This window comes from Lissotriton vulgaris, chromosome 12 (assembly GCF_964263255.1).
Source record: "Lissotriton vulgaris chromosome 12, aLisVul1.2, whole genome shotgun sequence".
In the NCBI taxonomy this organism is placed as follows: Eukaryota; Metazoa; Chordata; class Amphibia; order Caudata; family Salamandridae; genus Lissotriton; species Lissotriton vulgaris.
The window spans coordinates 744,581,463-744,593,885 of NC_141700.1; the positions used below are offsets into that span (position 1 = coordinate 744,581,463).

General features: G+C 41.6%; 1 protein-coding gene across 1 annotated transcript in view; it reads right to left on the reverse strand.

Annotated features, from left to right (window-relative positions):
• Positions 1-1,421: 1,421 nt before the first annotated feature.
• The window catches only part of LOC147678542 (extracellular calcium-sensing receptor-like), a 55,168-nt gene continuing 44,166 nt past the window's right edge, over positions 1,422-12,423 (reverse strand). Inside the window, exons 3-5 of the mRNA XM_086945684.1 lie at positions 3,643-3,870; positions 2,437-2,560; positions 1,422-2,353 (exon numbers count right to left, since the gene is read on the reverse strand). Coding sequence (XP_086801810.1) covers positions 1,422-2,353; positions 2,437-2,560; positions 3,643-3,870 — 1,284 coding nt within the window. The remainder of the gene's footprint in view (positions 2,354-2,436; positions 2,561-3,642; positions 3,871-12,423) is intronic.

The window sequence follows — 12,423 nt, forward strand, 5'->3', positions numbered from 1 at the left end:
GTTTCATCTCCTTGAGTATCTCAAATTCGAGTTTTTTCTAATAAATTCTTTACTTCAAAAGGTAAATCTGTAAACATTTAAGGTGTAATTCCTCACTACTCTTTTCACCAGCTTTTCCTAGGAACCTAAACTGTGTGTTTGTAATTACTTATGTACATACAGACAAGAGACAATGACTTAAGAATGTCATTAAAGGCAATTTTGTTTTATTTCACTCAGATTCTGAGATCATAACTTGGAACAGGGTATCACATGCAGTTCCAGAAATAATGATTGACAATATCACAACATGTCCCTCATCTCACTCAATTTGTATTTTCAAATTGGGTACAAGGACTGTTTACTCCCAATTTGATAGTTACCTGCTGACTCACAAACAGTGAGTGCTCACTCTGTGCCTATTTGTTGCTGTATGCATCTGTCCACTCCTTCTGGTGAAATAGAAAAATGAAGTGTAAGAGTGTGCGTGCATGTATGAGCATGCATATGTGTGCATGTTTTTATTGTTTGTTGGTGTTTATGTCAGCATCACTATGGAGCCTGGACTATCAAGTGAATGTAGTCAATATGTGTGGGGTCATGGGTACCTCATGCACGGTATCCCCATAGTGTAGTGTGTTTCTACTTAGAAGTCAATTTCTGTATAGCTTGAATCAGGAACACTTACTTTGATCTAATTGTAAAATGTTTAGTGTAACCCAATTTGGATTGGAGTTAGAATAGAGCATTTCCTGCAAGTGAATTAAAGAACATGTATTGTCAAAGAATGCTAAATTATTTCTTAAACGCTAATAGGGTCACACAAAAAACAATTAAAATATATCTTGCCTGGGACCCAAAGATGACACTGGGCAGATAAATAGAGTCAGAGGTAGAGGTAGAAGGAGGCAGAGAGGATTAGCTAGAAAAGGAAGAAGACAGAAGTGACATCCCCACCTGTGTTTCTTACCCAAAGATTGTGTTTTATAGATAATATTTCCTAACAACTGAGTACTGGTCACTCGTGTTCCTTGCTCAAAATAGTTCTTGTTAGCAATACAAAAGTACATATAATCCAACCCTGACTTCAACTTGGTTTATGAAGGAAAATCTTGCCTCAGTTGAAAAAGATACCTTAAATGCGGCAGGTACAGACCAGGTCAAGAAATCATGGAGTCCATGATTAATGAGCCTTCGCTTAGTAGCAAAAGCCTCTTCTAATGCTTAGGTGGGGAAAAGTACACAATCATTGTTAGAGAAGATCAAAGTGTTGTAAATAGAACAATTATATGCAAGAACAAAAGACCATCAAATAATTCAAAGACCACTTATTACAACATGGATTACAGTTATGTAGTACATAGATTTCCTGAGGCTATCTTGTTCCAGTTGCTGTCTTCATAGAAATGTCCAGGTACAAGACAGTGGTCAGTCACTCTTTATTAAGGTAGATACCTTCTCTTTTTTTGTGTTGATTGCAATCTAGCCAGCAGGTGCTCTTTTGAGTTAATTTCAGGGAGCATTAGTATGATGTAACACTTGGGAAAAAATAAACAGGAAACCAGGGCAGAGCTGGAAGAAACAATCGCAAACACCTCCATGGCCACCATGTACTTGCCCTTCGTGCTGAGATAGGCAGGAACAAATAACACCCACACACTCAGGAAAGCCAGCATACTGAAGGTGATGAGTTTGGTCTCATTGAAGCTATCAGGCAGGTTCCTAGCCAGGAAGGCCACCACAAAGCTGATGCTGGCCAGAAACCCAAGATACCCCAGCATGCACCAGAAAGCAACAGTAGAGCCTTCATTACATTCAACTATTATCTTTCCAGGATGGATGTGGATGTTATATTCTGAGAAAGGGTGAGAGAGGATCAGCCAAGACACACACAGAAGGATCTGAAGTATTGTACTAACACTAATAATCATATATGATACGTGTGGCCCAACCCAACTCCTTAGGTTGCTACTGGGTTTGGTGGCATTGAAGGCGATGACCACCATAATGGTTTTAGCTAAAATGCAAGAGACACAAAGAGAAAAAGTTATACCAAAGGACGCCTGGCGGAAAAGACATGTGCCATGTGTTGGAGGGCCAATAAATGCTAATGAGCTAAGAAAGCAAAGGTTGAGCGACAGAAGCAGGAGGTAGCTGATGGAACGGTTGTTGGCTCTAACAATAGGAGTGTTTCTGTAACCAATGAACAATCCCAGAATAGCAATTGGGACTGCAGATGAGAAAATGCTGGTTGCTCCTAAGGTGGCTCCAAGAACATCATCATAAGAGAGAAATTCCATAGTCTTCAGAATGCACTTTTCTTGCTTCTCGTTTGGCCACTTATCCCATGGACACGGAAAACACTCAATGGAATCTGAAACAGCAAATTAGATAGGGCTCTGTGACTTTTATATTTCAAGAAGTTTTTTAAGTGTTTACAACTATTGATTCACTTACCAGTCTGGTGTGAGATCGCTCCTTGAGGGCACTGCACACACTGGAAGCAGCAGATGGGTTTTCCTTCTCTAGCAACTTTCCTGAAGCCAGAGGGACAGCTGGCACTGCACACAGAAGCAGGGACCTGGAAAGAAGAACAAGAATCATATGGTGAGTTTCTGATAAAGCACCTCAAATATTTGGATCTTGGATCCGCACTTGTAAGTGAAATGGGCCTGCAGGCTGCTCACAGTATCACTTGTTCATCCCCACATTTTGTACAGGGTTACAAGTTATTATCAATTCCTACTGGGGCGGAAACCAATGATTTCAGACTGTTTGTAATTCACTATAAATTCACTATTAATTCACTATTATTCACTATTAATATTCACTATAAACTATTCACATAGGTTTGTGGGTGTTATGTGTTTGTATCCCCAGAATCAGGAGTAAGCATGGAGACCCTAGATTTCCATGTTCTTTTACAAATTGTTATTCATGATTTTGGGGTATTTTCATATTTACCACGTGCCTCAAACAGGTAGTAAATGAGATTGGGCATCCAATGCAAGTAACAGGGTAGGTAACTGGTTGTCAGCATCGTGTTGGTTGCAAATTCAGGCTTTCCTGTGGCAGGGGAAGTATTCCATACTCCACAAGTGGTGAAGGAAAATGTCAGGTGGGGCTGGACTATGCCTCTGCCCAAAGTCCAAAGTGGTTTTATCAGATACAAATATGCACCCGGTAAAATTAAACCTGGTGTTCCCATACCTGGTAATTTCTGATATGGAATCATCGTGCCACAGGCAATCAGCCAAAGTGATACCTCTGTAATCGAGTCACCATGAGGTCTTTTCAGTTTTAATGGAGTAGCAGTAATATGTTGGACTGGATATACCATTGACCAACTATGGTATTGTTTATTCTATTTGGTAATGCTGGAGGTTGCATGAATCAATTTTCAGTTTGTACTTGACCAACAAGTCTAGAGCCTGGGAACTAAGGGCCTGAATTACATTTCAGTAGATGGGTTACTCCTTCATAACAGTGACAGATCTCCCATCTTCTGAAGTATCAATCCCATTATATCCTATATGATTTATACAAGCTATCCGTCACCGTTGTGACAGAGTAATATGTCTGCCGAGATCTAAATCAGGGCCTAGATAATGGACTCATTACAGCGTGTGTGTAAATCCTATCTTCAAACGAGCCATGTCTTACTTGTGTGTATCCTGCAGTCCACTGAATGGCATTGGCATTGACCATCAAGATTTTCCCTGGAGGAGCGCCAGAGTCATATTTGCCCACGTTAACATGCATGAGGGCTCCCTTTGGACTTTGTTGCCAGTTGACAATATCATACCATGCAGGGGGGTTGCCATTTTCATCAAAAAACTTCCCGGAGCCAAAACTTGCTGGCATGCGAACATTTTTCACACTGTGAAGAAGCTGTGGATGTGTAGAGAGATAAATGTTACAGTTATCAGACAGATCGCATCACTACAGTTTATTTTCTACTTATCCGCAAGATCTCAGAATTTTAGTTTTAGTTTTTGTCAACATTTGTTAGCTTCCTACCAGGGGTTCCATGTCATTATGGGCAGCTCTTCGGATTGCCAACTCAACTAAAAACCATCCTGTCAGACAATATCTTCTGTAAGCTGGCATGGGCCATGTCAAATTCTGAACTGACAGTGTGGATCTTCCAAGGAGAGCTCCTTGGTGGCTTTAATATGGGAAAGGCACATAACACTATCACCAAAGGATCCTTCTTTTGAGGATAAGGTGGGCAGTTTATGATCTTGAATAACAATTATGGGTGTTTTTTTTTTGTTCCCTACTATTCATCTCAGTGCTTTCTATTACTGAGTTTGACAGTAGATTTGCTGGCACCTGTTTTGGCACCCTTACAACCCTAAGGAAATTTTTTCCCCTCCTCCCTCGAACTGCCAGAGAGGCAGTGGCCAGGGCTCTCATACTCTCGCGCCTGGACTACGCCAATGCTCTGTATATTGGCTCTCCGGAGTTTCTTTTAAGGAAACTGCAGGTGGTACAAAATGCGGCAGTTAGGCTCCTTTTTGACATCCCTAGGAGACTAAGTGTCCGCAAACAACTGTGTGACCTCCATTGGCTCCCGGTGCACCAAAGAGTATGTTTCAAGGCCCTGGTCCTGGCCCACAAAGCCCTCCATGGCCCCTGCCCAGCCTATTTGAGGGCCAGGTTTATGTTCTATCAGCCAGTGCGTCAATTACGCTCAGCATCACTTAGACGCCTGGTTGTCCCTAGGTTCCGGAAAACTCGCCTAGGGGGCAGATCCCTGGCGGTCAGAGCGGCTAATTTGTGGAACGCTCTGCCAGACCAACTACGATACACTACGGATCTGACCAGTTTTAAAAAACTATTAAAAACGCATCTGTTTAAACAAGCCTTTTAGATTTCGGATATATGCTGTCTTTGTTTCCTCTACGCGCCAGGACAGTCTTGACTAGCAGTGCGCGATACAAATCAGCCTATAACATAACATAACATATAACAGTAGCAGACATTCTTAGCATACTCTGTAAGAATAGTGTCCCCAGGGTGAAGGAGTGTAGAAATTAATCTACCATTACCAACATTTAATTTCACATTTCTCTATGAACATGTGGCCATCCGAGTGCATTTGGGAGAAAAGGCCCCTGCCCCATTCCAGTTTCAGCAATTGACGTTTGGAAGGATTTCCTCTAAAAGAAGAGTTCTTCATCATTTGGTAACCTATTAGGAAAAATAGCACACCCAGGGCTTATATCAATACACATTTCACCCCCCATTTGGTTGACCTGACACACATTCAGTAGTTTTGGATGTCTATATTTGTGGGGAGGTGGGTTGATATATTTATTTATAACCAGTTGCCTGTAATAGATGCATAGAATACCATCCAAATGGCTAGAAGTGTTAATGATATTCTATCCCTATCTCTTTAAGAAATTCTTGAGAACCTACAGTCCCCCTGTTAAAACCTGGAGTAAAGATTCTAGAACCCCTGTCTGACTTGAAATGGAGCATTCCTTCTTTCCAGATGGAAGAAATAAAAGAAAGAGTGGAAGGAAATGTTCAATGAAAGGCTTTTCAAGGGACAGTGGAAGAACGCCTCCTGAACAGACTCCGAGAGTTATCAAAATCTTTATAGTTTTAAACAGCCTGCAATGTACTGTGTAAGCTGTAGTGTTTAATTTGAGCTGGTGGTTGCAGGTGGGGTGTACCAGCACTCATTTTGAGGATGAGGGCGTACTTTTCCTCATCAGACTTTATCCCAGAGCCGAAAAGATGAAAGCATGCAAATGAGAAAGAAGGAGAAAGAGAAAAAACACTACAAAGGAAGAAAGCATGGATGAAAAAGAACCAATAGGATTACCACAGATGGTCAGGGATTTTCTGGTGGTGGATTACATAGGAATGGGGTGCAATCAAGACTAGTCAGCCTTGGTATACGGCACACTGACATTTAATTGCACTGGCCACTGCATTCTGAGCAAAACTTTGGACACTGGCACTTATTGTTTTACAAATTATGCACTGGAAAGCTGCTTCTTTTAACTGCAACCTATCTGGAATCCCAGATAAACGGTGAAGTATTGGCAATCTTGATATCTTGTAGACAGCCTGTGAGAATTTGATGTCTATTTGAAAAAAAATGACAGTGAGGCTTGGAAAAGACAAAGGGGCATATTAGCAAGAACCTCGCTAAAATTATCGCTGTTTTAGCAGCAGGAAACTGCCGCTAAAACAGGGATAATGGGATTGCTAATATGCATGATAGAATTCCAATAGAACCCAGGTTAAATGTGCAGGACATATAACCTGGGCTTCTATTGGAATTCTATAACGCATATTAGCATGCCCATTATCGCCGTTTTAGCAGCAGTTTCCTGCCGCTAAAACAGCGATAATTTTAACGAGGTTCTTCTAAAGTTTGTTGCCTGTCTTGAGGACTTTATTATGAAGGCCAAATTATGAGGCCCATTTTAACTTTGATGGAGCTATGAATAGCAATTACTATCCCACTAGTAGTGTGAAGTTTGTGAGGACGACTGCAGATATGTTTCCTTTCCACCACTGTAACTGAAATCTCTAAGTGAAAGTCAAAGAGAAAATGAGAAATTACTGAGGAAAACCTGACTCATAACTACTCATCTCCCTGATAATTCCACATTTTACAAGAGATTTGCAACGTTCAAGCTAGAATCTCTGTTAACGCCACACCCCTTAGAAGGATCTCCAGGATTGTTAACTCCGAGAGTGTGGAATTACTTCACTTATAATGTGTAATAAGTTTGTGTGTTGAACAATTGCAGTTTTGTGAATTGCCACCCTGCATATGTTTGGGTGATTGACTGGATGTGAGTCTGGATTTCTACAAGGTTGTCCATGCAATTGAACATATACTGCTTTGTGATCAATAGGGCAACCTTATTACTTTCATATATTGCACAGTATATCCAATGACTCCTTCTTTGTCTGTTTTATGTTATACTTTCTTTCTGTTCTACCTCTTTCTTTACATTTAAATTCCATGTTATGCCTACTTATAGTTGCCTTGTTTTCCCATAAAGGGTCCAGCCACATATTTCTGTCTTCATCTTTGTTTCTGTGTTAATTTCATACATATGTCTTCACATTACTAAACAATGACATCTAAGCATAATTCCAGATAATTTACAGGAATATCACAAGACTGAACCTTCTGCTTCTATATCAGCTAATGAAAAGTACTAATCTCCTAATGCATTGCCTTCTAGGAGGCGTACCAAGTCACAGAATGACAGAGTTTATGTTTTTTCACTCAGGAGGGCCAGGTCCACAGATAACTGTGGTGGTTGTTTGTTATCCTAGACTTTCCATATTTTCTAATTGGCATTGTGGCACTCTGTTGACCTCAAAAGAATCCACTCTGTAGGCAGGTAAAGAGATTCTGTGCAATGTCTAACCCCTTTCATCCTAACAACAGGGTTTACTCATGGGCATGCATGCATTTCTTAATCTTACAGAAGAATTACAAAGCCAATTTTAAAGTAGTGAAACATAGAATATGTGCCTGAGGATGATGTTGTGGTGCCCCAACCCACAGCAAATTAAGACACTGGCAACTACTGGGCTCAAATAGTGACTCCAACAGCAACACCTGCTAGAACCAGCTGGAACCAAGGTTTCAACGTGATTCAAGATAACCTACAATTTTCTCATCTGCTCTGTACCTTTCATTGTGTGTTTCAACCTCACTTAACAAGATATCTACACAGCTTCAGCATACTTTTCTGTACATTCACTACAGACCAGGATTTCAACCTTAAAGTAGCCCATGCACCTTACACCTTGAATCACTGAAGCATTGCTTTCAGGACAATGGCATAAGCAGTAGAGAGACTAAATAACAAATCCATAAAGCTGGAGCTATGGAGGAGGTATTATATTTGGATCCATTGTGGATGCGGAAATTATGAAGGTTTTAAAAGAAGTCAGTCCCTTGAACATGGTCATAATCTTCCTAATGATTGGAAGGAGGTGTCAACTTACCCAGATGTTAATATTCAGGTGTATGAGGTCAACACACAATTATATGCACCCATGTTCCGGTGTTCTGGGCTTCTATTGGAATTCTCCAGGGCATATTATCAAGCCCATTATCGCTGCTTTAGCAGCAGTTTTCTGCAGCTAAACCAGCGATCATTTTAATGCCCTACTTGATAATATGCCCCTTAGAACTTGATTTAGATTTAGGCTGTCAGGTTACCCAGTCATAACGGTGATGGATATCCCGTCCAACAAAATATTCCATTATATCCTATAGGACTTCTATTTAATCAGATGAGATATCCGTCACTGTTGTGACAGAGTAGCCTGTCCATCAAGATCTAAATGAGGCCCTTAGTCCCATAAATTATGTAAAATTATTAAAATCAATTTAATGATATAACCTTCACAAACAATATTCACATTTATAAATACAACTGTAAAAGTAGCTACTGTGTTGCGTGATGTATGCACACAATGCTGGGTGATGTCTTTTTGGTTTGACTTGTGAATATACACCAAAATTTTGCACTGTCTCTACATGAATTATCCAGGACTCCCTTCTTCTCACTCCAGTGCCCCTCCTCCCACTCTATACATACATAGCCTAGTCCATACCAGTATGGTTTAGATCAGTTAGAAATGGGGCTGTTGGTTGACCAGGTTGTGAGCCCTGGTCAAGAAACAACCACAGTCCCTTGCAGGCTGAGCCACAGAAAGTCACTAAATTCTTTTTTGATGCCAATTTTATTTAAAGTTCAAAGTTCAAAATTACTTTATTCGGATAAGACCGTATCCATAAAAGCACAATCACATTACAAAAAGTAAAAAAATGCACAACTTCATATTCAGAATTAGACTATTTCATTAACATTAGTCACAGGTGCAAAATATGTTAAAGAAACGCAGACAGCAAGTTTCTAAAAGGAGCCCACGCATTTCAAAATAACCATTTAAAAACCAGAACAAAAACGCATTCTCCATAAATTACACATCGTTTTGCGAGCCCATACAGCAGTCCTCCAAAAAGTGCCAACTCGAAAAAAACGAATCCATCATCTTCCAGTTTAAGTATGTTCCTATATACATCTTCTAAGTGAATAGGCAAAGTATTAAACACCATTTTGCATATTTTATATAAATCTTACAGAAGAATAAAAAATTTAAAATAGTCTGATCACTCCGACCATCGCACGAACATGGAAGAGAGTCTATATTAGGTTTGTACCCAAGGGAAAAACAGAGCAGGAATTTTACAGTACCAGCCCTTAAACGGAAAAGGAGTCCCCTTTCCCAATGACAAATATGTTTTGTGTGATAACTAGGCCAATTTTATTCAATAGAACATATAATCGCACCCTTATCCCACAGACTCCAAAGTGGCTCGCTGGCAGTACACGGAAGAGGTTTGGTTGTCTAATCTGTAGTAATGTATCCATTTGTCCAAAATCCAAGAGTGCTTCCGTGGGCAGCCTCTGATGGTGTAAATAGGTTTTCCAGTCATGCTCACCAGTCCATCCCCCTTCGCTACTCAATAATAGTGAGCAATGCGTCTGCTCTTCATTTCCGAGTAGTGTCAAGCTTTGCCACCACCGTTGACAGCCCAGTCAAAGAGTGATCCCCAAGGCTATCCCAGTATCTGGGATAGGATCGCCATGATACTTTGCCAATAAGATACAATGGGAGGACATAGCCAGACAACATGATAGAAATTCACACTAGAGCAAGGGCATATGAGGAATTTGAGGGTTGGGATCCTTCTGGCATGCTACAGTCAAATCAGAGTGAGGTAGATGGTGTGGAGGCAGTTTAGTTTTATGAACTGAAGCCTTGCAGATTTTGCTATTTCCTGTGGAGCGTCTAGTCCGCATCATCGAGTCATCCAATCCAGCCCTCCAACCTTTGTCTCAGGGAGTGAAAATGTTCGGGGACATTAATCATTAATGTATGGTTGATTTAGGACACCCTTCCCTTCCCCAGTTGGCCCATCAGTAACATGGTCTTGAGAGGGCTGTGATCTGGAAGAGCGGAAATCAGAATTTTATATGGCTGAAGGACCTGCCGCAGTCAAAGTTACTTATGAAATGATGTCACTGATAGGAAGAAGTATGTCTGGAGGTCCTGAAAATTGCCAACCAGAAGTGTGTCTGGAAAGATCCAACCACACCCCCACCCGGATGTCCCAAAGGGTCGAGATATAGATATTGACCCTGTCCGCACAAGGCAGTGACCCTGCCACAGCGGGGTCTGTCAACCTAGAGTTTTCTCCCAGCCAATGCCGTGGGACGCCTCTCTCCTGAATTCACATCAGTTGGTCAAGTCTTAGGAGAGCGAGCTTATTGCAACAGGTGGGATCATCCCACCTCCCAGTCAACCAGTAGTTGAATATCAATAGTTGTGTGGCTTTGTGGTAGCTCCAGCTTCTCTGGCCCAGTACGTGGGTAGGTTCGATGAGTGTGTCCTACTATGGACAGGGCACCTACATTTGAGGTGCTTGAGACAGAGAAGACCGTTGAAGCCAGCACTTCTCTACAGTAGGGTTTCGCAAGAAGCGGCGGGACTAATTTTCCACCCCTGAATCCAGTGGTAGGTAGAATAATTTCCCCAGACCACAGTGTGTAGATAGCTACTTTTTAGGTCCTGATGACTTGCACTGTATCTCTTTGAACACATAGCATGAAACATGTTGATCTGTGACACAGAGTAGATCATTGCTCCCCTGAATCATTGTACCAGCGAGCAGCCTCTCTTTACATTTCTTAACCAGGTAGATTACCATGTTATTAAAGTTTCTCAGTGGACTATCTATCCTTTTTTAATACACCACCCATCCACATCTACACTTCCCCTAGGGCCCTCACACGCATGGCACCAAACGACAGGAACAAAAGATATCCGCCAAAGAGCCCCTTTATGGGTGCCTGTCAGGTATTGCACAGCCGACTCGACGAGGAGAAAACCCATATGATGAAGCATGACACCTAGCTTGCTGGGTGTGTGAGGGTTCTAGTTCCAAAAGAGAGTTTCCCCCTTACGTGTGCCTACACCCACCTTTTGGTTCATCCTCCTTCCCCCCTTCCAGCCTCCACCATTGGGTAACTGGGTACCTTTCTTTGTTCACTATATCTCGGCATGTGCGCTGGACCCCGTTAAAAGTAGCCCATATCGTTCCTCACAGATACAAAAACATAAGATGGAAGGTGCACACAATTAGAGTCCAAAGGAAGGATAGTGTATTGTATATCTTCTTCTTTATTTAACAGTTTTTTTCAAATACAGGCACAGCCAACGCGTTTCGTTCCATTAGCCTTGTGGAACTTCGTCAGGGCGAATTGATTCAATTTTGGAGTTAGTCAATCTATTCAGACCCACCGTGTGGATCAGACAGCAACTGACACTGGGTCTTCAAAGGCATGTAACCTTCGTATATTCAGAGATGGTGTTCAAACTGGATACGAGTGGGTAAGCCCAGTGGATATTCCAATGCTATATCCAGGGACGCCGCCACGAGACTGCATACGAAAATTGAGCACCCGACTACAGGTGCTCGGTGGTTATTACCACGAACACCGCATTATACTACGGACCGGTGTCCTCTACATCTTCATTTTATGCCCGTACCGGAGTTGGACATTAGAAAGAAGAGTAAGAAATTTTCCTTGCGAAAACTAGACTCCCTGGCGAACGTTCGCACCACCTTGAATAATCTTTATACCTAGTCCTCTAATACTCTGAATACTGCTGGATATAGCATTGGAATATCCACTGGGCTTACCCACTCGTATCCAGTTTGAACACCATCTCTGAATATACGAAGGTTACATGCCTTTGAAGACCCAGTGTCAGTTGCTGTCTGATCCACACGGTGGGTCTGAATAGATTGACTAACTCCAAAATTGAATCAATTCGCCCTGACGAAGTTCCACAAGGCTAATGGAACGAAACGCGTTGGCTGTGCCTGTATTTGAAAAAAACTGTTAAATAAAGAAGAAGATATACAATACACTATCCTTCCTTTGGACTCTAATTGTGTGCACCTTCCAGCCTATGTTTTTGTATCTTTGACTTAAACACCTATTGGTAGCAGGTGTAGGAAGAAGTTTGCACCACCCAGAATTTAGAAATACAGAACTAGTAGTGCTTGACCTGGTCTGCTGCCTTGACCCTCTTGGTATTTTGCTGCTCAAATCGTTCCTCACTTTGGGGCATATTACCAACAACTAGCGATATTTATCACTAAATGGGCTTAGCAAGTTTTTTTTTATCGCCAAGCATCGCCGGATATTATCGCAGAGATGACGTGCTATTAGCAATGTTTATCTCTAAAGCGATAAAATATCAGGCGATAGCAGCGAAATGCGTGAATATCGCTGAGAATACAGCGATATTCACGCATTAATGCCAATAGGGTCTTAGACATAATATCCACCTCCCATTGGATATAATGGC